The sequence below is a fragment of the Adiantum capillus-veneris genome, chromosome 19 (assembly GCF_014529385.1).
Source record: "Adiantum capillus-veneris isolate H3 chromosome 19, ASM1452938v2, whole genome shotgun sequence".
Classification (NCBI taxonomy): Eukaryota; Viridiplantae; Streptophyta; class Polypodiopsida; order Polypodiales; family Pteridaceae; genus Adiantum; species Adiantum capillus-veneris.
This window is the reverse complement of record NC_140949.1, coordinates 109,285,096-109,312,409: the sequence shown is the minus strand read 5'-3', so window position 1 is coordinate 109,312,409 and position 27,314 is coordinate 109,285,096. Positions and strand designations below refer to the sequence as shown.

Here is a 27,314-nt window from a genome sequence, read left to right as displayed (position 1 = left end):
AAGGTTATTATTTCATCATGCTTTTGTTGTATAGGGATGATGTAGTGCTTTCATCATATACTTTAGAGGATGAACAAAAGCTTATGGTTATTCTTGAGAACTTTTGCTTACATAGTGGATAAATTTTGAATGAATCCAAAACAGAAGGTATACTATGAAAACCAACCATAAGGAGAAGCCATACATTGTCTATGACAATGAGACATGTGAAGGTGTTAAGAGCTTTAAGTACCTTGTTCTTGAGGTTCCTACCAATCATAAGTGGAGGGAATATGCTATTTTTGGAAGCTAGGAAATGAGCACTATGCATTTGAGAATATGTGTAATGTGGGAGATGTCAAATGTAAGGTTCTCATGAAATTTCTTTTTGACACATTGGTGACACCATTTCTTCTTTATGGAATTAAAGCATCTCAAAGTCTACTTGCAAAGATGGATCAACGACTGATGTTCTTGTCATCTAGCTCAATGCATGCCCATCGCTTGCTCATCAAACCAACGTTGCCCATCCATCAGATGGCCATGTGGACAACCTAGATCCCCTCTCTTTTCATGCATCACTTCCACCTCATCGATTTCATCAAGTAGGCGACTTTAATGCCAAAGGTATTAGATAGTCTTGTAGGTGTACCTCCGATTGTCCTACCAACTAGAGAAACAAAATAGGCTTAAATAACACGAATATGGTGAAACATAATTATGCAAGAGAGGTAGATAGTTAACTAAGAAATTCAGGCGCTATTCCCACCAAAGAAAATCAACTTAAAAGTGAAAAATTAATTTCATAAAAAAATCCTTTGGAAAGTCTCAAGGTAGTTTAAGAAGTGGTAGTTTCAGATCGAAGGGCGAGGGCCCTTGTACTTTTTGAAGAAGGAAAATTCCCTTGGTTTCCTATTTCTAAGGAAGGGTTCTCATACACTTTCGTCATTCGTCATGCAAAGCAAAAATGTATCAGCCCTTCACTCACCATGCATATCTTTCATTTCAACAGACGAGAGGGCCCACGAGGAGAGATGCTTATTCCTTTTAGGTATTAGCCATGAAACATGGCCGGACAAGGGCCGCATACCAACGGGCAAGAGCGACGTGCAAGCATCGTCATTACCACCTAATTGATGCACCATAAGCACTAGGCACAACGAAGAGAACTCATAGCAACCAACTAGAAACCTCCTCCTCAAATGACCCACCCCAATAGGAGGATGCACTCGAGTGTTCAAGGGCAAGAGCCCTAGCAATGTCAACACCAAGTGAGCACAAGGTGTTCCTTTTACAGGGGACTCAACAGTGGTGTTGAACCCACAACCTGTAGGTTGAGAAGCCAAAGCCTAACCATTAGACCAACTCTTTTGGGACCTCATCATGTATAATTTCCTTCTCCCTATTTGTTAAAGTAGGGCTAAGCTTTTTCTTTTGGTCTAGCAAAAAGAGCATGCAACAAACTAATTCACTTGACAATTATGGCTTGAGCTGACTTAAGATAAAATTAGCATGATAATTTTAGCAGGGAAGAAAAAAAACCTTACAAGGTTATATTTTTTTTATATATATTGCAGCTTTAGCTTGTTGGGGATACGCGCGTAAGAATTTCATATAAAATGTCAAAAAATAAAACAGAATCGTACTCTCTTCCATTACTACATAATGCTCACATGTTGAATATCCACATTGAAGCCATCCTTAAATGTAACCCTTATTCAAGACATCAACCAATTACTACACAAATAATGAATCAACTAGGAGACTCCTATTAGCAATGAGATTCTCTTATGCAAATAACCAAAACAACCAGCGGCATCACAAAAACACCACGAATAGGCTTTGGATTTTTTCCCAAATTAAATATTAGCTATATATGCAAAGCATATATACTCTTTAAAGGGCCAACTAGAGATTTGTCCTTAGCAGTGCATGCCAATTTCAAAGTACCCATCCAATGGAAAGAAAACTCTAACAAGCTTGCTATCCTCAAGGCAGGCCTGCCACAAAAATGCCAGACTTGTAGGGCCAGCCGATGTAGGGAATGGTCCCAAAGCCATTCCCAAGAAAACCTCGACTGCATGGCAACCGACGAAGCTGGGAGCCTTGCGAGAGCCTTGTTGATAAAGGCCATGGGGTCGAGAAAAGGGATCAACGGCTCTGTATCCATCCAGCATCGCTTAATTTCCAAGGAGCGCAAAAATATTAGGGTTCCCAGCTGGCCGTCGACCTCGAACCCACAACCTGCCTCAACACACTCCCACACTCAATCCAGTTCGCCCAGCGCATTTCGGGAGAGCATTGCACCTCAAGTGCTATATAAATTTCTAGCAGAGACCTAATGACGGGGGCTCCATTGGTACTCCACTAATGTATAGGAAAGATATTAGTTGCACACTAATATTTCCAGCAAGCCAATCCTACCAGTAATATGAGTTCTCAATATGTACTACATGGCACACTCCTTTCCGATGTCAAAATATTAGCGCAACATAGCCTTTATTTCATTTGGCTAACATATGAATTTCACAAGTTATGGCTTGCAGAGAACCACCAAACAACATTGGCATAGTGCTAGTTGCACTTTCCTTTATCACACAACCAGCTTATAGAGGTCCCAAGACGAAAAATTGAGCTAATTTTCGCTACTTTAACACTATTTTCCTAAAAATCCAAACAGCACATTTCCTTTCTCTGTTCCTCAGCCGGCATTTTCGAATTTCAACGCAGCACAATTGTTAAGTGAGACACATTTTCGAATCTCAAAGCAGCACAATTGTTAAGTGAGACACATTTTTCCCAGACACTGCAACTGACCAAACAACATGGGCTTGGTGCTATTTGCACTTTCCTTCATGACACAACCGCGCATTAATGAAAAGAATTACTTTTATACCTAGTAAAAGCGAGAGACCACCAACACTTAATTTATTAATTGGGGCAGCAATAACAATCAACTAACTACTCTATGAATTAAGCTACAAGTGCAAAACAAAGAAGCTGAATTGCACATATACAATCTTCTTTTAATCTGTCACCTTTTTGCTTGGCCACAACTTGCACAAAAACTTTCCTGGCTTGGAAGTACTTCCCGTACACTTCAAATCCTCGCCATGCTCTCTTTGAACTTCTGAGATCTTGTGCTTCATAGTTGCCAAGTCCCCCTTGATTGATTTAAAGCTTTGCTCCACAGTTTCCCACCGATCAATGACAGATCCGCCCCGCGAACCACCTTCCTCTGCAGCCATCAAAGCTCTTACACTATTGGGGAGCTCGCCCAAGAGCATGCCCCCTCCCATAGAAGCCCTTACTTGTTCATAGAAGAGAACCTGCACTACCACTCTTAAGGGTAGTCTCTCATTTTGAGCAGCATGCACACACGCTTCTGTGGACAATTTTTTGCAGTTCAAAAGACGGCATAGCCTTTTCCTTTCCATTTTTGTCAGTCGTGGATGTTCCTGCAAGATTCACACAAATTACCTCATCCCCACATGTCAAGCATGCTTCCAAATTATTTTGTAAAGACTACAGTAACAAGAACTTCAAAACCCAAGCCATTCTCACCGACTTTGTATACCTTCAGATAAATATCAATGGCCCTGTACAACCCATCATGGACTGGTCGAGCAAAGTCAGGAATAAGTCCAGCCAAGGTCATGAATTTTGATACACCGAGATGATCATCCCTTGCAATTTCTGCAAGATAAGCATCTATCACTTTCGCTGCACGTAATTTGGAACTATGCGTTGCAGCTGACCTCCTGCTCTCAACGTAGTCTATGAACTCAGCAGAACGAGTTCGGCGCTTTTCGTAAGGCTGTGGTGAGGGTTTAGGACTGATACGAGGACTTTGATCCTGTGTCAAAAAATGCTCAACGAGTGTTTGGACGAGATCCACATCATAGAGGGCATCACTCGCATAAGACAGTGATGGGATAAGTAGATCACTGACAGATGCTTCCTCAAGCTGCAACCCTGCCCGTTTGGCAAGCTCCATTCTTGTGGTATTGGAAGCGCCCAGTATCATTCCTGCTTTTAGGAGCTTCAGCAAAAAGCTACATGATGTACAGCCTTTACCAGGCGGAAGCAGGCTAACGACTTTCTCAAGAAGTTGGCGGTGTCGTACTGCTGAATCAACATAATCAGTCCGCAATGCTTGATCACTGCGTTTTTTAGGGTCTGTAAGATGGTGTTCTTTTGAGACCCCAGGCAGCCACTTGATTGTGTAGAACTGTAAGGCCTCACCTAGGAGTGTGTTTGGCAATCTGTCTTGTGATTTGATTGCAATGAAAACTCGCCAAAACAGGTCAATTTCTAGCTCTGCTATGTCTTCTATCCACCAGTCAGCAGGTACTGACTGATTCTGCCCAGTATGTATGCCATTCCATGGAGAGCTCTCCACAATTTCCGACTTGCTTCGAGATTTTGATGTGGCCCTTGTGTAGGAAAAGGTCCAGTCCACTCTCACTGGGTCAACAAGCACCTTGGAAGATATTGCATCAACACATTTGCTTGTAACTTCAAGATCCTCAGCCCATGGTAAGAGGCCCTTGGTACTCTGTAAAGCAATTATAGCATCTCTCCAGCCTCGAAAGATGCATGCATTTAGGAAAACTTCCACCTTGAAAATCAAATTGCCCTTATCTGCTGCCTCTGTCATTTCTAAATGCTCAGCTGCACAGCGTACAGCAACTACATTATAGGCGTTCAGAGTGATCGTTATCCCATAGCAGAACTTGGCACAAAGCTCAAAAGTCTCCACTCCTCCTGGAACACCCTGTAGTTCCACACTACTCAAGTCATGAACTTCTGCAGCATATTTCTTCAGCTTCATACACTTGGAAAGTAGAGGAAACTGCCAGTAAAAATGATGTTCCTTCATAACTGGCATGAGGCTACAAAATTTTTACCTTCAAAACAAGGTCTAATAATAAATCCAAATAGTCCAAATCTCACTCATCTGCCTCATCTTGTACAAACAGAGTGAACCATGACCACAGGATATAGGTGCAAATGAAGCCAGCTACAGAAATGTGAGAAAAACTTTAAAGTTCATGATAGACTTAAGAGGGCTAATGCTAATCAGAAAACCAAATTGTACAATCCTCACTCACCAATCTCCCCTCATACAAACAGAGTGAACTGAGGTAGCTGCAAAGTGAACCCAACTACAGAGGATGTGAGAAAAACGTAGAAATTCATGACAGACCAAGGGAGTCCTAATATCTTAAGTTCATCCGAATCACGATGGGTGCACACAACAGGCCAATGAAATCCAGAATTGTCTAAAGATAGATCATAACATGCTGCGCCATCCACAAACACACAACCTAAAAACCTGGCCCAACAAGCATGCGAGAAGGTGATGTCCAAACGAGAATGTTGCAATTGAGCACTGCATTAAGATCTGGTCACTGGGGCCAAATGAAACACCATCACTCCGTTGTTTTAATGGGCGATGTTGGCTCTCGTGTCCAACTGTCTTCATGCATATTCTGTGAGCCACCTGTCTTGGCTGTCGCAAATCAGTGACTTTGGGGTCAAACTGTCTAAAGCATTGGTTTGGCCTACCTGTAACCAGAATCTGCCAAGCTCAAACAACTCCCTTCCATTTCTGAGAAGCTCTCTGGAACATCAATGAAAGGACACATCGTAGAAGGGACACATTTGTCAAGGCTATATAGACCCGGAGATGGACCAAAACTGGTAAGTACACAAGGTAACCTAAAATTTGCTAGCAACCCCCAACGCACATATTTATAGGTAATTGGGGGAGCTTGTATCTGTCCAAGATATGGTCTTCTACCCACACAAACCTAGGAAGATAAATCCTTCGCCCAAGTCATGAGGAGTGCGTGCCACTAGAGAAGAGGCAAAATCTGCTAATTGAAGAACTATGACCACAAATATAGTCACATGGGAATGGGGGGCGGCCCATATGGGTGGGGACAGCAATTCGAGGCTAGGAATGACAAGGGACCAGCTAGGATGGACACACGTCCTGTCTGCCAAAGGAGAGTGGCAGCCACTCGCCCCGGGGTCACCGATGTTGGGAGTCGGGGCACATGTTGGTGGGCACTCACCATTGGCATTGCAAGGTTTGGACTGGTGGCTGATATTTTGTGGACCGTTTGCTGCCCCTTTGGAGGCCTTTTGGCTAAAAGCACATTAACATTATATGTTATTTATGCTTGTTAGCAGTTTTATGCTTACAAATTGGACGTGCAGTAAAATTTTCAGAGATTCTAGATTTAGATTCCTTGTTTCAAGAGCTTTCGCATGTTCTAGAATACGATAGACAGATTTATAGTATAACTCATCATCATATTTAATTAGCATATCTCCATTTTATGCTAACGAACATTGTCAATGCACAGGGATTTTGGTAACAATTAACACGCTTTCATCCTTCGGCAAGAAGTTGAGGCCACACTGTTCACAGCCTCACGACACCAAGCCAAAGATCTAATGCAACACATGTGATAGAAACTGAAACAATTGAACAAAACTGAGAGAGAGAGAGAGAGAGAGAGAGAGAGAGAGAGAGAGAGAGAGAGAGAGAGAGAGAGAGGAGTGTCGACATGGCACGCCGGAGTTTCAAGTCAAGACGCACTGGCCCCAAAGACTAGCCCCCCTTTCGGTACTTCTTTTTTATTATGCTCGCAAAGTGTAACTCCCGTGCATCCAACTCTCTCCGAGACTCCACGTCCACATGCTCTCTAGAGAAGTGACCCCAAGGGCACTATAAATAGTACAAGAGATGCCCAAAAGAAGAACCCCAAAAGCATTCAGTCTAAAAGCATTGCAACCCCAAAAGCATCTGTACCAAAAGCACCACGTAAAACTGCCCACAAACCTGCCAACGCAATTACGGAAATCCGCACCACCTGCCACATCAACACAGCAACACAATTTACGGGATTCCATATTGCCACGCCAACACAACAACGCATTCTACGAGATTACGTTTCAGAGATCAAGCTTTTGATATTTTTGGATTAAGTCCTTCGGCCAATGCTCATAAGTTCTTTAAGTTGCAAGGGGTTAGGGTTTTTCAAAACCCTAACCCCTTAGGCCCCCTAGACCACCTTCTCTTGTCCTCTCGGCCATTCCTTTCCAATTGGGTACGCCACATCATCACTCTGTGACAAGGCTTGTCGTCCAATACATGATGATAGTAGAGATAATTGCGCACGACCTTGCTTGATAGGGCGAAGCGAAGTGTAAAGCAAGCATTGGAGCCAACGAAGGCATTGTGGGCTCCAAATGGTCTCCCTCATCATTTGATTGGACTTTTTTTTTATTTCAATCATTTCACCTCCATGCGTTTCAATGACCAGGTGAAACCATTCAATCGTTACAGCCATTTCTCATTCAAGTCGAGTAAATCGAGTTTCACAGTGACGCTAGGAGAGTTCCAGTTTCTTGAAGTAACTTTGGAGCGTCCGAAAACACGTCGCCTCTAGAAGGAGGTGCCGCCTTGGAGTCCATAGGACCAATGAGTTGGTTCTTTTTAGCTGGAACTTGTGCATGAATTACTACTTTCTTGTTGCTAAACTAGCTCACTTATGACCTAGAATTCTAGGTCAATTATCCAAATAACTAGATCCATAGTGAGAGTATATATTTTGGATGTATTATTAGAGGCTTACGAGAATATCGGAAACTCACTTTTCCTAAGACCGTACTGGAACAGATTCTTCTTGTGAATCATTCAAGGGGAATGGCTGGCGCAATCTTAAAGAGAGTGTTTGTTGAACAACTTGAGACGGGTACGTTTAATACATCACATTCGATGGGTGACAATTAGTATCTACATATTGTATTCGATCATCCCAAACAAATATTTTTGATGCTTCATGGGATGGGTGACTTACGAGAATCTCTAAGCATTGGTTTCGCAAGCTCACTGAGCGAGATATGGATATTCCCAATGAGTCAAAAGGTTGGTAACAAGACCAATGAGATAGAAATATTGCATGAACTACGTAGATTCCACACTGAGTTAAGAGTTTCGCGCTAGAGACAACCACATGGATGAACATGAGTTAAGCTTGCATATTATTGATTCATGTTGGCACGTGGTGCCAATCGGTTACAAAAGCAACTAAATGGAAGTTTCTTTTATGGGTAGCCATGGCAAATGCTTTTAGTGGCCACCCATGCAAGTTTCTTCCCATACAAGCTGCTTTTGATTTTCAAGTTGGTTTCCACAGTTGCTTCGTGGATTGCTTTTAGCAAGCAAGGGTTACTTAAGAGAGGCAAGCATGCTAGTCCTAGCCAAATTATGTGAGTGGTCTCTTTGAGCGACAAAGGAGGCTATGTGTTTCTTGCAACTAATAAAAAGTTCCACTCTAAGATACCCATAAGGTAGTGACTCTTATGGTATTTCTTTATTAGTTTCAAGCACTACACATTACAGCTTCTCTATTGCTTAAGAGAGTACCTCACAATCTACTATGACTATCATGTTGGTTGCACTTAAATAACCCTTGTTTCCTAAAGCACACCAAGTGAAGGCTAAAAACAACTAGTACAACAAAAGTAACTTGTATGGGCAAGCCTATGTGAGGGGTCACTAAAAGCATATACAATAGCTACCCACACAAGCGATCACATCATGTCAACAATTTTCATATAGATCCACACCATCATTGTCCGTACAGCATATCACATGAACTATCCAACATCCATACAACCCACTTGTCCGTAGGGCTTATCATGCTACAAGCAATCTTTGTGTTTGGCCGGATGCCCCTTTGGGTGCTTTTATAGCACCCTACGGAGAACTTTTAATAGAGGTGTGAAGTGCACCCATGGAGAGGATCTCTCGGCTACTTGACATATTATGGACACGTGGGACAAACCACCTGACCATAGCCACCACCCGACAACAATCCTTTGCTAGGACCAACGTCCAACGACATAGGCGTGCACCTATAAGGCCAGGCATCCCATACCACCCGACCCCTCCTCCTCCAGGTGATCTCGTGCACTCCTAGCCTCACGGGCTAGCCACTGGCACTCTGTCCATAGGGGTTGATGATCTACAAATGAGGCCTTGGCCTACCTTCTAGAAAAGCGACCTGCCACACCGGTCGTATTCACACTACGTCCAACCAGTCATAGACTAAATCCCCTCTCCTACGATCGGACCATAACATACTTCAGGCTTACCAAAAATCTCGACATGAATTGCTAGAAAGGCTAGTAGTGGATAGGGGGGTACAATATTAATTTATTTCTTCTTTTGTAGAACATCATTGTCACATGCACGTCCAACCCTATATGCATGTAGACAAGCTGTAACTCCTCTTTCTAGGCTTTAGGACAACCTAGAAAGTATTGTAGCACCCTTGTGAGCCTGTACGCAAGACGTGCATGTCTAGACACTTTAGAGTAGCTGCATACCCTCTGATTGCACATGGGCACAACAAGTGTTCGCTAGGTGTAGACATTGGGTAGTGTTCCTATACGGCACCATTAGTACCAAGCCAAGGTAATAACTGCATACGAGGCACCTCTTATTAGTAGTTCATCAACTTATTAATAAGAGACATATCAACATCATTTCATAAAATCGTGAGGGCTCAATCTAACACTGCTCGACCCGGGCTTTCTTAGCTATATAGGAGACCCTAGGGGTCTCTTCTCCAAGTAGAAAAGCAGTACCTGCAATACCAATACCCATCAATAGCACAAGTACCACTTGGCATTTTCAGCCTACAGCACCCGATCAGCCCATCACTACCAACATTTTCAATCTTGATCACCAAAAGTACCAAATCAGCCCTAGCATTTCCAGTTTTCAACCCTTAGCTTCTTAGTTCGAAGTATCTGTATCAAGACACCATCAGCGTTTCAGCATCTAGAACCATTGTATCAACATTTGTGCAGTCTAGAGCAAATACCTCTCTAACGATAGAGAGGGAAGCCCTTGGAGGGGGGTTTACGGCCCCATTCGGTGTAAAGTCTTCTATCTCTATCACTCACAAAACCTTCACTCACTCACCATCAATCACTTCCGCTGCTTATTATATTCATGGCCTTAGCCTCAACATCTTCGACATCTATTGGAGTTTTACCTCGGAGTAATAGACGACGATATTCCTCATGCAGGCCGAGGACATACATGTGGACAGTATGTTCAAAGTCCAAATTAGAAAAGTAAGGGGTCTCCTTGACAACAATAATATATTGGTCGAACTGTACAATGTGAGCCTTGTCCTAGTGTCCTAGAGTATGAATCAAGGAGAGAAAAGGTGGAATTATCCCAATATGCAGTGGTGCAAGGCTGTAGAGCTACTTAAAGCTCATTTCATGAATGAATAAACACAAGTCTATTTTGCATTACATCTCCCTTGTTTATGGTGAGCTTGTGATGGCTTAGCAAATACTCAAGATCGTGTTTATGAGTCCAAGTTAATTGATCTAGGAACCTAATTCTCTTGAGTGATAATCTAACCAACACACACTCATATATGTGCACGATCTTTCTGTTTCATCCACCCTAGCTAGCATGATCCCATTCCCTTCAAGTAATATCAGAGCACCAGATTATGCTAGCTAGATATGTTGTTACGCTTTTGTGTTTTAGATTGTCTAATCTCTATTTGCATTAGATTAATAATCCCAATACCTAATCACCACTTGGGCAAGAGCATGCTCCACTACCTTTTGATGATTAGGTGAAGGGGAACTTGCATTTAGCATCGATTGTCTGTTCAAGTTTTTTTCTTTGTGCTCATTTTCAGCCTACTCCATCGCATCATAACTCGCATTGAAGCCACCATTGACTAGTGCAATTTGTGTGTGTGCGAAGCCATCGACAAGAGCTATCCGTCGAACGTTCAATTGCTTCAATAGGGCTTCGTATGCTCAATTTAATAGCCAATTAATCTCGTATGATTAGTGCTCTGCAATATTCTGAAGAATTGCAGCAGCTCAAATGTGTGTGTGTGTGTGTGTGTGTGTGTGTGTGTGGCATCAAGCGTCTGAAGTCATATTTGAAACTTGCACACCTTTGTTAAGGGTTTTTTTGCGCTACAACTTGGTGGGATCATTTGTTTTAGGAGGCTAAAGTCAATAAAGACGGCTCATGGGCGGATTCTCTAGGAGATTAAACTCAATTTGTCATTATAGTCAGATCTGTAGACCCCTCTCGCACACTCATCAAAGTTGGCTCACCAGCTCTCCCTGCGTTGAAGCCTCAAGCTCTGTAACCATGCGCCCTTGAGTGATCTCACCCTTGCTATCTCTGACTCATGTGCCTCAACCTGGCCTTGTGCCCACGCTCAACAAGCAATTGTTCGATTGATGCTGCATTGTTGAATACCCCCGAGCACTACACTAGTGTTATCTAGATCTGCACAATTTGTTGCACCTCTGTCCCATCGCAACAAATTGCTCACGCCTGCCTCAATCTCTGTCGATCATTCGTACCCAACAACAATGTCCTCGCGACTAGGTATTTGGTGTACATATCCATTCCTCCTCTGCTTGTCTGAAAAAGGCCTGTGGGGCGGTAGGCTATGGCTTTCACCCGAAATTCTTTACTTTAGACACACAAAGTGTAAGGTGCAACGGAATTAATGTTGTATTTTCTCAAGATGAGTGATCCATATTGCTCAAGGTTCCTTTTAGTTCTTATGGAAGGGAGAGCCTTCCGTTCTTTATGGAGAATGCTATGATCACGAACAAAGTGAGTGGATATTGTGCGTGCAAGTGTATGAGACTGAGAGAAAGAGAGAAGAGAGATACGACACCAGAGACATTATAAAACCCTCCTCCGAAGGCCCCACTCTCGTCGACGAGAGTGGTCTACTATAGATTGCACAAAGTGGTACAATAATGATGCATAGGAACTGATGCAACTTGGGACTATGTCGGTGACGACGACGGGGATGGCGACGACGACCTAAGGGCTGAAATCTGCAACTTTCTAATTGCTGTCCACAAAACGCTATTGCTGAAAATCTGGGGTTGATTCGGGGCTGCTGAAAACACTGATCTGGCCGCGTTTTTAGGAGGCTGAAATGAGGTGTATCTACTGATGTCTAGGGCTGAATCTGATGCTGTCCTTAATGCTGAAAACGTTGAACTATCTGCTTCAGTGAGGGATGAAAACACAAATGGTTGCAGCCTTGCTGGCGTTAGTGAAAACGCTAGGTTGATGTTTTCTGCTGGCGAGGATGCTGATGGAAAAACGCTATCTGCTGGGATCTTCTGGCGATGGTGTGATGATGCAAAACGCCATGCTGTGATCCTTTCCAAAAACGCTAGGAATGCTTGTGGATGGAAAAATGCTATGCTTGGGGATCTTTGCTTGGAGAAAACCACCAAGGCTTGGTCTTGCTGAGAAGTTGCCTACTGAGCTTGACTCCTGTTGCCTCTTCTGCCAAATAGTGCTAGCTCTAGTTTGCTTGTATACAAACTTAGCAAAATTGCCCTACCTACTTTTGTTGGAAAGTCACTTCAAAATAATAAGTGAAAAATGTCAAAAATAGGGAAAATAGGCTAAATGCATTGGAAATTTCCCTAACTGATTCTAATGGATTCGATGGGAATATTGATGATCATGTTGGGTAACCAGAGGATATGCATCTATACCAAGTGACTGGGCATGCATGATCTACGAATAGACTCACAAAAGTGTCAGATCACTTCTAATCTAGACTTGACTAGACTGTTTGAACTCTGATCATGCTGTAGCTTGTCCACGGACACATAGGGTTGGATGTGTCACGTGACATCTCCACCTTTTTAAAATGAGGTACTGGTACCGAACTGTATGGCGTCGAGGGAGATCGCCAATAGCATCCGGAATCCTGGAAGGGACTCTTCGCCGGCCCACTCTGATGTGTGGGTCGTGCGGTACTTGAACTTCATAAAGCTCTGCAATGCTTGCTTCTTTGGGCCACGTCGAAAGCGACACAGTCGTCTGTGGCTCCTTCAATGCTTAACTTCGTCTAGAGTCGTGCTTCATTCCATCTTCAAGAATCTCCATGGCTGAAAATTCCTAAAACCATTTCCAACACAAAACCATGAACATACCCATTCCATGTAAAGTGAGTGGAAAAAATCTTGTCTTCGCTAAAGACTGTGTATGCAATGTAGATGAACTTAGAGACGGAGTGACAACCCGTTCATCAAACACATGCAAACAATGAGATCGAATCTTTCTCTTTTGATCTAAAGCAATCAACTGTGGCAATTCACAACGGAAATGCCCATGCTTGGTGCTCATACTTTCATGTGCTCGATGTACAAATGTGTCATGCCAAAGAAGAGACAGGGAATGTGACTTCCTTGAATACATACTATTCAGCTTTTCATGAAAAATCCGCATACATTCGTGCTCATCCATGAGAGAAACATGCTCAACATACAATATGTCATGCCTAGGAAAAGGGATCACATAGAGACGCTCACTAAAATACAGGAAATGATCATGAATGAAACATTCGAACAATACGTGCGTATCAATCATGCGAACACATAATACTTCCTGTGAGGGTTCTTTGGACCTAGGCTCAAAAGCCAAGATCGGTTCTTCCCGAATGATCAAATCGTCTTGTGTCTTTGGACCTCGACTCAAAAGCCAAGATCGGTTCTTCGTGATTGATCGAATCTACAACGAGCTTAGCTTCGCTAGAAAAAGCATCCACTAACACATCATCCTTGTGAACAATCACATCGTCTTCATACAACTCATCATGCTTGTGAGAAATCACACCTTGATCATGCAAATCATCATGCTCATCATTATCATTCAAATCATCATGTTGATCATTGTCAATCAAATCCTCTGTGTCATGCTTTGGAGAAAAAGAGACTGAAAGAGTCTCCTTCTCTTGAATCCGTTCCATCTTGTCCTGCATATTAGCAATGAGAGATGGAGAATGAACAATGTTCTTTCCATGAATGACAATGGGAGAATCACTTTTGGCATTGAGAGTGGAAGTGTTAGCCTCCCAATCAATGAGAGGGTTAGCATCCCAAAACCATCGAATGCCCAAAATCGAATGCCCATAATCATATCATATCCTGAGAGAGGAGAAACAACAAATCTTCTAGTGAAGACATCTTTTTGAATTGCAAACAACACATCAAGGCACTCCTCCGTGATAAGAGAGTCCATACCGGGAAGAAAGCCAGAGACCTCAATAGGAGATCTCTGACTAACTTCGAGGCGGACTCTCTCAACAAGAGAGGGACTGATCACATCATGCATACTACCTGGGTCAAACAATATGACAAATCGTTGCCCTGACGTACAACCATAATATTTAATAAAAGAATCATCAATGGGAGGGTCATCAGAAACTTGCGGCACACTCGTGTGATCATTAATTGCATTGACAGAGGAAGTGGGTTATGTGGATTCTTTAAATTCATTCGATTCAAGTTTAGGACATGTTCTTTATATGTGACCCTTAATGTGACAATGATAACAACCACCTTCTTTAGAATAAGAGCTTTTCTCTTCCGACGTGATGTATCCTCCTACAATTCCTTGTGCTACCTTTTCATCTGGAGTAAGCTTAGGTTTAGCAATTGTGTTAGCCTTACCCTTAGATTCATTGGAAGAATTCTTTTCTAAGAGATTGTTGGAAGATTGGTTAAAAGAGTTACCATTCTTACCGTTCTTATCATTCTGCGGGTTCTGAGAAGTCTTCAAGATACTTGTGGAAGTCTTGTTCTCCTTAGGCTTTCCCTTGTTGTGTTTCATCTCCTGTGCAAGAGTAATCGCTAACGCCTTGTTGAGATCGATTGGATCGAGCACCTCGACATCGTACTTGATATACTCGTCCAATCCATAAAGAAATGCCTCTTTGTGTTCATCATCCGACTTGCGTAATTGAGTACCTAGCTGCAAAACACGATTAGAGAAAGACATTACCGGCATACCATTTTGCTTGAGAGCGCGCCAATCGTCCTTCAATCGAGCAAGGTACTAAGGTGGCATAAACCGCACCTTGAGCTTGTCTTGGAAATCAACCCAATTGAAGGAAAGGGGCATGAGTTCGTCGACTTCCTCTAGGTGCGCGGCTAGCTGTGCCTCTTGCCATGCGTGGTACCAATTGATCGCATCACCGGCAAGGTACATAGCTGCCGTCAAAACTTTGTTATTTCCTGTCTTCTTAGTTGTCGCAAAATAAGCATTAAATTAATACAACCAAGAATGAATAACCGTAGCATCCATCTTACCATTATACTTACTGAAAGTCAACTTCTCTGTGACTGGATGGTTGGAATCCGCATCATGGCTAGCGCCACTGGATGAACTCCCACGATCTTTGGCTGGTTCGGACTTCGAGGCTAGCACTTGTCGAAGCAATTCTCGAGTGCGTAGCTCTCCTTGAGCCTCGCGCTCAACCTCCCTTTCTGCTTTTCATTCGTTTCGTTCATCGCGCTCGCGTTCAAAAGCAAGGCGATTTGCTTCTTGTTGTGCCAACGCAACACGATTCGCTTCTAGTTGTTGTATTGCATTTCTTTCATTTCGTTCTTCGCGCTTGCGTTCCGAAGTAATACGAGTCGCTCCTTGTGCCAGTGCAATGCGATTCGCTTCTTGTTGTGCCAACATCATGTCCATCATTGACTTGACCATCATCTCCATAGGAGTTAGTACAACTCGTGGCATAGATTGCGAAGAGGGAGGGTCAAAAGAATCTCCTGGTAGGGAAAATTCTTCGTCGCTTCTCTCATGCTCATCACCTGTATGCGAAGTATCCATTCCGCTTCGCGTGACGACCATGCACTATGATCTTTGGTACTTAAGTTCACGAGGAACTTGGGTTCTTGAGGGTCTTGGGTTCTTGGGTTCTTGAGGATCTTGAGGTTCTTGAGGTTTTCTTTCACTTGCAAACCGTGTCGAAGAAGGATCTTCTCTTTACCCGAGTTCTACTCCTTTCTGCGGGCGCACCCCTTGGCGGCCTTGCGCTCACACCAAGGTTGCTTTTTTCCACCTCACGTCGATTGGCCGGCCGCTAAGTGCACGGTCCGCTCTCAATGAGTGAAAAGAGACACAAGGGGAGGCTGGACAAGCCCTTCTTTCTTGGGATTCCTGTCACTCTTCACAAAACACGATTAGGAATCGACACGCCCAAGCGAACTTGGGTTCGTGCGATAGCAACAAGCAAAAAAAATTCTTGTGATTCTTGTGGTTCTTTCCTTGAGTGATACAGAACATTGCCAAAGCTCTGATACCAATGTAAGGTGCAGCGGAATGAAGGTTGTATTTTCTCAAGATGAGTGATCCATATTGCTCAAGGTTCCTTTGCCTTCTGTTCTTTATGGAGAGTGCTATGATCACGAACAAAGTGAGTGGATATTGTGCGTGCAAGTGTATGAGACTGAGAGAAAGAGAGAAGAGAGATACGACACCAGAGACATTATAAAACCCTCCTCCGAAGGCCCCACTCTCGTCGGCGAGAGTGGTCTACTATAGATTGCAGAAAGTGGTACAATAATGATGCATGGGAATTGATGCAACTTGGGACTATGTCGGTGACGACAACGGGGATGGCGACGACGACCTAAGGGCTGAAATCTGCAACTTTCTAACTGCAGTCCAAAAAACGCTATTGCTGAAAATCTGGGGTTGATTCGGGGCTGCTGAAATCGCTGATCTGGCTGCGTTTTTAGGAGGCTGAAATGAGGTGTATCTGCTGATGTCTAGGGCTGAATTTGATGTTGTCCTTAATGCTGAAAACGCTGAACTATCTGCTTCAATGAGAGCTGAGAACGTAAATGGTTGCAGCCTTGCTGGTGTTAGTGAAAACGCTAGGTTGATGTTTTCTGCTAGCGAGGATGCTGATGCAAAAACGCTATCTGTTGGGATCTTTTGGCGATGGTGTGATGATGCAAAACGCCAGGCTTTGATGCTTTCCAAAAACGCTAGGAATGCTTGTGGATGGAAAAACGTTATGCTTGGGGATCTTTGCTTGGAGGGAACCACCAAGGCTTGGTCTTGTTGAGAAGTTGTCTGCTGAGCTTGGCTCCTGTTGCCTCTTCTGCCAAATAGTGCTAGCTCTAGTTTGCTTATATACAAACTTAGCAAAATTGCCCTACCTACTTTTGTTGGAAAGTCACTAAAAAATAATAAGTGAAAATGTGTCAAAAATAGGAAAAATAGGCTTAATGCACTCGAAAATTCCCTAACTAATTCTAATGGATTCTGATGGGAACAATGATGATCATGCTGTGTAACCAGAGGATATGCATCTATACCGAGTGACTAGGCATGCACGGTCTACGAATAGACTCACAAAAGTGCCATATCACTTCTGATCTAGACTTGACTGGACTCACTGAACCCTGATCATGCTGTAGCTTGTCCACGGACACATAGGGTTGGATGTGTCACATGACACAAAGAGAGAAGAAGGAAACCTGCGACACGAATTAACTCTTAAGCACAGACACAGCTCGGAAGCTAGAATGCCCCGAGCAAACGCCGACAACCTGTAGGCCCCAAAATTGGCGGCCCTTTCGGTATTTCTTTATTTTTTGAGAGGGTAAATTACAAAGTACAGTCCTAGGAATTCTTTACCTGTATCCAGATAGATACCACCTGTTTTGGCCAAATTTCGGCAACATAACAGCCCCAAAACTTGCGGGCAACCAATTCCCCTGCCGGTACTCACTTCCACTGGCATAAACCCTCTGATTTCTGCCCAAAAAACAGTAAATTCAGCACGCTGTATTTACTGGTTTTTCATCTGTTTTCAGCTCTAAACAGCCCCCTAACTGTCCTCTAACAGTGGGGTACGGTTCCCAACGATTCTAGGTTGCAAAACAATCCAAAAACAGCGCGTACATGGTGCTGAAAACGCACCTGTTTGGTGAGGTTATGACCGTCACCGGTGCCTGCTTTGGAATAGCAATTAGCTACTCTTGTTCCTGCTCAAGGAGGCTCTTGCCTCGGCACAAAAGCATGAAACCACACAGCTGTACATCAGTCAAATGAAGAGCCCTCTTGTGGGGCATCACATAATTGCACGTAGGGAGAGAGAAAGAGCAGTGTGTAGTGTGCAGGTCATCACTCCTAGCACCACACTGTACATAAAGAGGAAAGCATGCACTCCATAGCTCTCAACCTGTGAGACAGGTTCTCAATGAAACATCCCCCCAGCATAAATCGAGCGCCCCCTCTTCTGCGCTTAACCTGTAATGCATATGTGAACAAATAGATACAAAAGGGAAGAGTTCCATGGCTACCAAAACCTGCGTATCTCTGAAAACGGAGCAAAACAGCCCTGTAAACACGCATCTAATACCTTCCAATGCAGAAAATAAACTCCTAATACCTAGGTAAAGTCATGGGAAGCTCAAAAATGGAGAGAAATGGCTGAAAATCAGAGTTATCAGCCTCCAAAACTGCTCCAGAGAGTCAGTTACGAGTTCTCTTCTCCGAGACTTGGTAAATTGGCCAAAAAGTGGCACTTGACACTCATGCATGCAATTTTCCCGCATTGGGCTTTCCGCTTAAAAATCTGTCAACCGGTGCAACATTTGACTTTGCAGCAGAGTAATAAAATGTTCCCCTTGTTCTGAAGCTAAAGGCGCGAAGAAATTTCATGGCCCAAAATAGTAGTTCCCTAAATTTTAGGGGATGCTTCAGTTGGACTTCCATTGGTCATCTGACCATCAATGCCCACCGAGACCACATCCAAAAATGCAATGTAGCCCAGCTGTCTTCAATAACCCCACCTTGACATTGTACCTTTATTGAGTTCACTTCCTAGTATCCACCAACTTGCTAAGTGCGACGAGGGGACCTACATGATCTTGAATTGAGTCTAGACATCCTTTTACTATATGAGTCCAGTGCCGACCAACTTCCCATCTACGGGTGAAACTATCGTTCACATTGGCCATACAATGTCCGACCATTTGCAACTTCAAAAAGAGGGTCTCAAAAATTAAACAAAAATCATTGGAAAGAAACCAACGACTAAGGTTAGTAATTGCCACGTCTTCGTGACATACCCCCCTCTTGAAATCGTAAACGTCCTCCACTGCATACCATAAATACATGCCGTTGATGATCTTGTGTTGTTAGCACTCTTTTATCATCACATGCATCCGCAAGAAAGATCGTAACACATAGATACAAATAACTTAATGAGACCTTAATGAAACCAACAACTAAGGTTAGCAGTTGCCACGTCCTCGTGACATACCCCCCTCTTGAAATCGTAAACGTCCTCGATTGCATACCATAAATACATGCCACCGATGATCTTGAGTTGTTAGGACTCTTTTATCATCACATGTATCCACAAGAACGATCGTAACACATAGATACAAATGACTTAATGAGACCTTCATACTTTTGTCATTTCCATCTATTACATTGAATTCATATATACATTTGATGTGCTAGCTCTATCATTACCCCTCCTTTGCACACATTGGGTTGGGGCACACGTAGGCTGTAACCCAAAGACCTCAAGGTAAAGCTGCAATACATTTGGTGACTCTTAACACTTCATGCTCTTCCATCCACCTTTCCATCCATAGGTGGATAGTTCTTGAACTTCACCACATAACATCTTGCAACGTGTCCCTTAACTTTTTACCTGTGCAAGAGGCTCTTGCCTTTGCAAACGAGCATAATTCCACAACACTGTAGCGTACTACCCATGACCAAGTAAGCTCAAATTTCAAGATGATTTACCAATGCATCAAAGAATCCAAGTAATCGCCTCAGAGAATCGGCGAGCAGCGTGCCACTTGGCAGACCCACGTCACTCCCGCAGGAGATCTAGTGGCCAATCTATCACCGTGAGACCTCTTCCTATCTCATCTTGGTTCATACTTGCAAACCATAAAAACGCAGCAAAAAATCAGCCCTAATTTGACCACTTTTTGGCAGGACGAACATGCGGAATTTCCTGTCTATCCTGTGAAGAGGAACCCTCTTCCGTAATGCCCTTCCCTTTGTCGGCCATAGTATCATCCCGCGTTCCTGTACTCTTTGTCTTTACCCAAAAAAACGGAGGCTCACTTCTTGAGGAAAAAGTGATTGATGTCCTGGCAATGGAACCTTGAAACCAGCCCGTGGTGCGATAGGCTTTGGCTTTCACCCGGAATTCTTTATTTTAGGCACACACAGAGAGAACGTGCAAAGGAAACCTGCGACAGGAATTAACACTTTAGCACACACACGGCTCGGAAGCTAGAATGCCTTGAGCAAACGTAGACAACCTGTAGGCCCCAAAATTGGCGCCCCTTTCGGTATTTCTTTATTCTTTGAGAGGGTAAATTACAAAGTAGAGTCCTGGGAATTCTTTACCTGTATCCAACTAGATACCACCTATTTTGGCCAAATTTCGGTAACATAACAGCCCCAAAACTTGCGCGAAACCAATTCCCCTGTTGTGGTACTCACTTCCACTAGCATAAACCCTCTGATTTCTGCCCAAAAACAATAAATTCAGCACGCTGTATTTACTGGTTTTTCATCTATTTTCAGCCCTACACAGTCCCACGAACTCTCATCTACCAATGGGGCACGCTTCCCAATGATTCTAGCTTCATTGATGCTACAAAATAGTCCAAAAACAACGCGTACACAGCGCTGAAAATGCACCTGTTTGGTGAGGTTATGACCCTCACTCGTGCCTACTTTGGAGTAGCAATTAGCTACCCCTGTTCCTGCTCAAGGAGGCTCTTGCCTCGGCACAAAAGCATGAAACCACACAGTTGTACATCAGCCAAATGAAGAGCCCTCTTGTGGGGCATCACATAATTACACGTAGGGGAGAGAGAAAGCAGTGTGTAGTGTGTGGTTCATCACTCCTAGCACCACATTGTACATAGAGAGGAAAGCATGCACTCTATAGCTCTTAACATGTGACGAGTTCTCAATGAAGCATTCCCCCAGCATAAATCGAGCGCCCCCTCTTCTGCGCTTGACCTGCAATGCATATGTGAACAAATCGATGAGTTCCATGGCTGCCAAATCCTGCGTATCGCTGAAACGTAGAAAAACAGCCTTGTAAACACGCATCTGATACCTTCCAATGCTGAAAATGAGCTCCTTGGACCTAGGTAAAGTCATGGGAAGCTCAAAAAAGGAGAGAAATGGCTGACAATCAGAGTTATCAGCCTCCAAAACTGTTTTAAAAAGTCAATTACGAGTTCTCTTCTCCCAAACTTGGTAAATTGGCCAAAAAGTGCCACTTGGCACTCATGCATACAATTTCCCCGCAATGGGCTTTTTGGTTAAAAATCTCTCAACTGGTGCATCACTTGACTTTGCAGCACAGTAATAAAATGTTGCCCTTGTCATTCTGAAGCTAAAGGCGCGAACAAATTTCATGGCCCAAACAGCAATTCCCCAAATTTTAGGGGTTGCTTCTGTTGGACTCTCATTGGTCATCTGACCATCAATGCCCACAAGGACCGCATCCAAAAATGCAATGTAGCCCAGTTGTCAGGTACTTTCCTATGGTGACCCCACCTTGACATTGTCCCTTTATTGAGTTCACTTCCTAGTATCCACCAACTTGCTAAGTGCGACAGGGGACCTACACGATCTTGAACTGAGCCTAGACATCCTTTTACTATATGAGTTCCAGTGCCGACCAACTTCCCCTGTACGGGTGAAACTACCGTTCACATTGGCCATACAATGTTCGACCATTTGCAACTTCAAAAAGAGGATCTCAAAAATTAAACAAAAATCATTGGAACGAAACCAACAACTAAGGTTAGCAGTTGCCAGGTCCTCGTGACATTGTCCTCCTAGCTACCATCTCTCCCATCATCAACAGCGGATGGAACCCGTCACCCTCTGCATCATCTACATCTGCTACATCGCTCCCGGCCTCAGCACGGACTGCCCACCAATTGCAAAAAATTTGTGCGCCGACCTGCACTTGATTGCTGATACGACAATGATCCCATGCTTTGCAGACCCGGAAACAATTAGATCTCCTGCTCATCCATCTCATTTTGAGCTGGCCACAATCATCAACCTATCTAGGCCTGCAGGAGATCGTGACGCCAGTGACCCACAACACCTTTTTTCTTTCTTTCTTTCTTCTGTGCATACAATTCCAGCCTCTCTCAGTCAACTAGGCCCAATTTGTTTTTATTCTTTAAATTATAAAAAAAATAAAAATATATAAGTCTTTAAGGACTAAATCTCGCGGCCACTTACTGTGAAACTCTGACACTTCATCCCCAAGGAGTCCTTTCCCACCAACAGCAAGCCAAGAACTTGCATTTCCGCGAGCTCTTGCTTAAACCCCTCTGCTCCATCTCCTTTGCCTAAAGCTCTTTCGTGCTGCAAAGGGGGGGGGGGGGGGGGGGGGAGGAAATCTACAACAAGGGAGATTTTCAAAGGAAGTCAAAGAAGATTGTAAACCTTCAAGCATTCGCAAGGGTTTTTTCGGAACTTCAAAGAGGAACCCAAGGCTTCAACAAGTGGAATTTTGAAGGCCTTCCAAAGCTATCAAGGCTTCAAAAAGGAAAATCCTCTCGCATAGTCTCTCTAAATCTCTTGCAATTAACCCTAAAAATTTTGCAACCAAGCACAAAAATTCTTGCAATGTATGTTGCTACAACCATCATTAAGGAGGACAATGTCATTGTGCTATTGTACGGAGATCAGTCTCACTGGCCTTGGAGAGTCTCCGAGTGCAAAGACCACTCCAAGGTACCATGGGGGAGTTTGGGAATTCCACGTAAAGAGGAGGGAAAATTGGTAAAAGCATCATTAGCTTCGGCATCAGCAGTTTTTGCATTGTACTTGTTTTTTCAATAAGATCAAAACAAAGCTATGGTGACATCAACATCAACATCATGCACCAACAACTTGCGGCTAGCAGACAAAGATGAAGATGAAGAAGAAGGCGGCAATAGCCTTCTGGTCTACGACGACATTCTCTAGCTTTTTTGTTTTTTGCCTTTCCCCTTCAGTTGTATTTGTTTGGAGATAGCTTGGACTAGCTTGGTCTCAATTTTATACATCTGTTTGAGGGGAGGTGTTGAGTATCTCTTAGATTAAAAGTATTGTCTCCAGGATTTGGGATGGTCTCCTGGATTGGAGATATTCTTTTTGCTCCTGGATTGGAGTGTGCCAGAGATGTTAGTTTCGTCAACTTCTTCAGTTTCTTCCCAATCCAAACCTCAAGGGGAGGATTGTAAAGTATGAGCTTTGTCCTAGTGTCCTAGAGAATGAGTCAAGCAGAGGAAAGGTGGAATTATCTCACATGCAGTGGTGCAAGGCTGTAGAGCTACTTAAACCTCATTTCATGAATGGATAATCACAAGTCTATTTTGCATTACATCTCCCTTGTTTATAGTGAGCTTGTGATGGCTTAGCTATAACAGACTTGGACACTCCCAAGTCAAGAATCGACCGCGACAGCACCAAATAACCACTTCAAAACAATTCACAAATCACAATAGATTTGCACTGGCCCGCCGCCGGAGTTCCGTGCCTAGAGATATTGGCTCCAAAGACTGGCGCCCCTTTCGGTATTTCTTTTTATATTAATCAGATCAAAGTACAGGAGAGTGGCTAGGGTTTCACTCTCAGACTCTGCGTCCAGATGCTCTGAGAAGTGAAGCCCTCACCACGTATTTAAAGGTACAAGGATGCCCAAAAGCAGAGCCCCAAAAGCTTTTAAAAATAAAAAGCATCAGTTCTCTCTCTCTCTCTCTTAGAGTCTCTTTTTTCACAAAAAAAGCAAGTTCTCTCTCTTTCTCATGGCATGGAGAAAAAGCAAGATTCGCGTCGCTCATCATTATTTTATTTTTTTAAATTGTTTTTTTTTTAATAGCTTTCCTGATTTTCGGAAATTAGGGTTTTTGACAGAAATAGGGTTTGTAGGAATTTTAAGGTTTCTTGCAGAAATTAGGGTTTCTGCTGTCGGCCACGTCATCACTTTGTGACATACCCCCCTCTTGAAAGCATTGTAATCGACCGCGATTACGCCTGCAAAACCGACAAAAGCCATAAACCGTCTTAATAAGCTGTCTTAGCAAAACACTGACTGTTAGTACCTACGTACTAGGAACGCACATCTAGCACATGTACAAATCGACAGTCACATCACAGGACATCACAGGACATCACATGACATTCAACATTCTTTCGGATCTTAGACCATGATTTATCGGCAATGTAGCTAGCAATCACATCTAGGTCCAATCGGGACCTCATAGATGTCCGATTGACCAACCCCTATTGCAACCATGTCTATTCGAGATCGATCAGACCAAAATGATGCAGTCATTTCGGCTATCAGTTCCTGCACTCACAAGAAGTCAAGAACAAATCAGTATCATAATCAGGAATTCCATTTCATAAAGTCATCCAGCAGAATACTGTGAGCTCTCAGTATCCCTGAAGCTCGAAGAGACATCAGTGACTCTAGTATCAAAATCGAGGCATCTGTTGACAAAGGAGTGGAGTAACTCCCCTCTTGTGCATCCCACTGCACCAGATCTTCGGCCAAGCTGAGTTTCTGGGTTCCGTTTGGAGTAGGCCATGCTAAACCAAAATATCGAGGTAAAGTTTCACAATCCGAGGAGTATCTGCTAGGTCCTCCTCCTCCATCCACTTTGCATAAAGTGCAGGAAAGTTCTTGAACTAAACCAAGAACCGCCTTCGGACTTTACCTTTCTTCGTATCGTTATGTGCCAAAATCTGTTCAGGAACAAGGATCTCCTCATTTTCTTCCACTTCGGGTTGCTCATCGGGCTCCCCATCATCAGACACATCACCCTTAACAGGTTTCAAGAGACTCACATGCAATGCATTGTGAATCCTCCAAGTATCTGGCAGTTTCAATCGGAAGGAGACATCATTTATCTTGTCAGTGATCTGGAAAGGTCCGTAGTATCGCATACTAAGCTTTGGAAAAAGCCTCTCCTTTCCCTTTTTTCTTTCGTAGGCGTGCCTTCTCAAAAGTAAGAGCACTCAATCATCCTCCTTCAATTTCAAGTCGCAACGATGGCAATCCGCTGCCTTTTTCTGTCGTTCTTGAGACTCCTGCAAAGTCTCGCGAGCCTTGGCAAAAGCCGTATCCAAATCTCGCGAATATTCATCCGCTTCAACTATCTAATCTTTCGTGGTAGAAGGATGGAACCTTCGCAGCACTTTCAACAATCTCACATGGCGTCTTCCTCGTCGAAGAGTGTATCGTGTTATTGTAGGCAAATTCCACCAAAGGTAAGTTCTTTTCCCATTGAGTCTTCTGATCCGAGATACAAGACTTCAATAAATCTAAAATCACTGAATTGGCAATCTCAAATAGCCTGTCAGTCTGCAAGTGGAACGATGACGAGAACTACAACTGCGTGCTAATGTTCTCCCAAATTGCCTTCCAAAACAAACTCATAAATCTAGGGTCTCCGTCGGAGACAATCATCTCAGACGTGCCATGTAATCGGAAAATCATCGTGATCATTCTGTCTTCTTGGGAGATCAAAAATGAAATCCATTGCAATACTTTCCCAGGGGTGGGTGGGTATGGGTAAAGACTGTAACAATCCCTGCGCCTTATGCCTGTCAAACTTGACCTTCTGGCATACCAAGCAACTGCGCACAAACTCTTCCACATCCTTTTTGAGTCTCGGCCCAAAGAAGTTTCTCTCTACCCCCTTCATGGTGGTAGCAATGCCGCGGTGACCCGTAAAAGGAGGACAGTGGCATTCAGTCATAACCTTATTTCTCAACGGCTGTGTAACGCACAACATAGTCTTTTTCATCAAGTAGCCTTCCGGAAGGGAGTATCCAGCTACTGTCTCCCCATCCCGTATCTGTGTGAAAATATCTACAAAATCTGTATCGTGGCATACTGATCGACCATATCCTCGAAGCTCCTATGATGTTTCGCGGAAATAGCCAGAACCAACGGTTTCCGAGACAAAGCATCTACCACCACATTCTTCTTTCCCTGCACATGGACAATCTGGAAGTGGAACTGTGACAAGATGTTCACCCACCGCATTTGCTTTTCCGAAAGCTGCTTCTGTGACAAGAAGTAGCGCAAACTCTGATGGTCTGTAAAGACACTAAAATCCGCTCCGAGTAGGTAATGCCGCCACTGAGTAAGAGCATGGATACCTGCCAAAAGCTCTTTCTCATAGATCTGTGCTGTCATCTCCGGCCTAGAGAACAAACGGCTCTCGTAAGCTATGACATGGCCTTCTTGCATCAAGACTGCACCCAGACTACGACCACAAGCATCACAATATACTTCAAATGACTTCGGCAAGTCCAGCAAAGTCAAAATAGGTCCCGTAGTCAATTTCTCTTTCAATGTCCGAAAGACAGTCACCTCTGTGGGTCCCACGAAAAAGGTACTCCTTTCTGTGTCCAGGTATGCAAAGGGGAAGCAACCTCTGCAAACTTTCGTATGAACCGCCTGTAGTACGAACACAGTCCCAAGAAGCTTCTAACTTCATGGACATTCCTCAAATCGGGCCAATCACGAATAGTCTCAATCTTGGCCGGGTCCATTTGCACTCCTGCTACTGACACAATGTGTCCCAAAAAGTATCTCTGGTAGGAAAAATTCACTTTTCTTTGCATCAATCACTAATGTGTGATCTCGTAATGCCTGAAAGACATGAAGCAGATAATCTTTGTGTTTTGCCTCATTCTTGGAGAAAACAATGATGTCGTCAAAGAAAGTGCCAACAAATAGCCTGTATTCTCGAAAAATCATGTCCATCATCCGGTTAAATGTCGCAGGAGCATTGGTTAAGCCAAAAGGCATCACCAAAAACTCAAATAACCCAAAAGTTGTCAGAAAAGCTGGCTGGTAGACATCTCCTGGCGCTATCCTGATCTGATGATATCCACTCTTCAAGTCAATCCTGAGCTTCCTGATCCTTCACTTTGCCCCAAAAGCGGCAAAGTTTGTACTTTCATTCATTAGATTCGGTGGAGGTCCCACGCCATGTGGTACCAGTTCTGCTTTTCTATCTGTCTTTTCTGCCACATTCTGCGGCTGCTCTCGAACTCTCAGGCCTGTCGTTGTCTTTATCATTCTGTTCTTTATGTGCCTTTATAGGGCACTTCGCGGAGATATGTCCATGTTCCCCGCATCCAAAGCACTTCCCCTCTCTGATGAAGCGAGCTCTCTCCTCATGAGTTAACTTAGGTCGTGCATCCTTTTTCTCTGGGTTGCTCTTTTTCTTTCTACTTTCATTCCCAGAAGTCTGTTCGGCTCGTTGTGTCATGGCCTTATCTCTGGGGTCGGTCAAACTGCCAGAGCGAATGATAAAGCCCCGCTTTGGATGACTCATCAACTCCTGAATAGACGCTGACTTCTATTCCAAGCAGTGATCTCCGATCTCTGTAG

The 27,314-nt window shown here is 43.6% G+C and overlaps 1 protein-coding gene across 10 annotated transcripts in view; it reads right to left on the bottom strand.

The window, feature by feature from the left end:
- Positions 1-2,890: 2,890 nt before the first annotated feature.
- The window catches only part of LOC147434639 (BTB/POZ domain-containing protein At1g67900-like), a 61,439-nt gene continuing 37,015 nt past the window's right edge, over positions 2,891-27,314 (bottom strand). For 7 of the 10 annotated variants that reach the window (XM_086491093.1, XM_086491094.1, XM_086491092.1 and 4 more), the window contains exons 5-6: positions 3,557-4,834; positions 2,891-3,437 (exon numbers count right to left, since the gene is read on the bottom strand). In XM_086491093.1, the coding sequence (XP_086347219.1) occupies positions 3,006-3,437; positions 3,557-4,834 (1,710 nt within the window). In that variant the 3' untranslated portion in view covers positions 2,891-3,005. Of the gene's footprint in view, positions 3,438-3,556; positions 4,890-27,314 lie in introns of all 10 variants that reach the window. The other 3 variants (XM_086491101.1, XM_086491099.1, XM_086491100.1) reach the window with 3 other exon arrangements.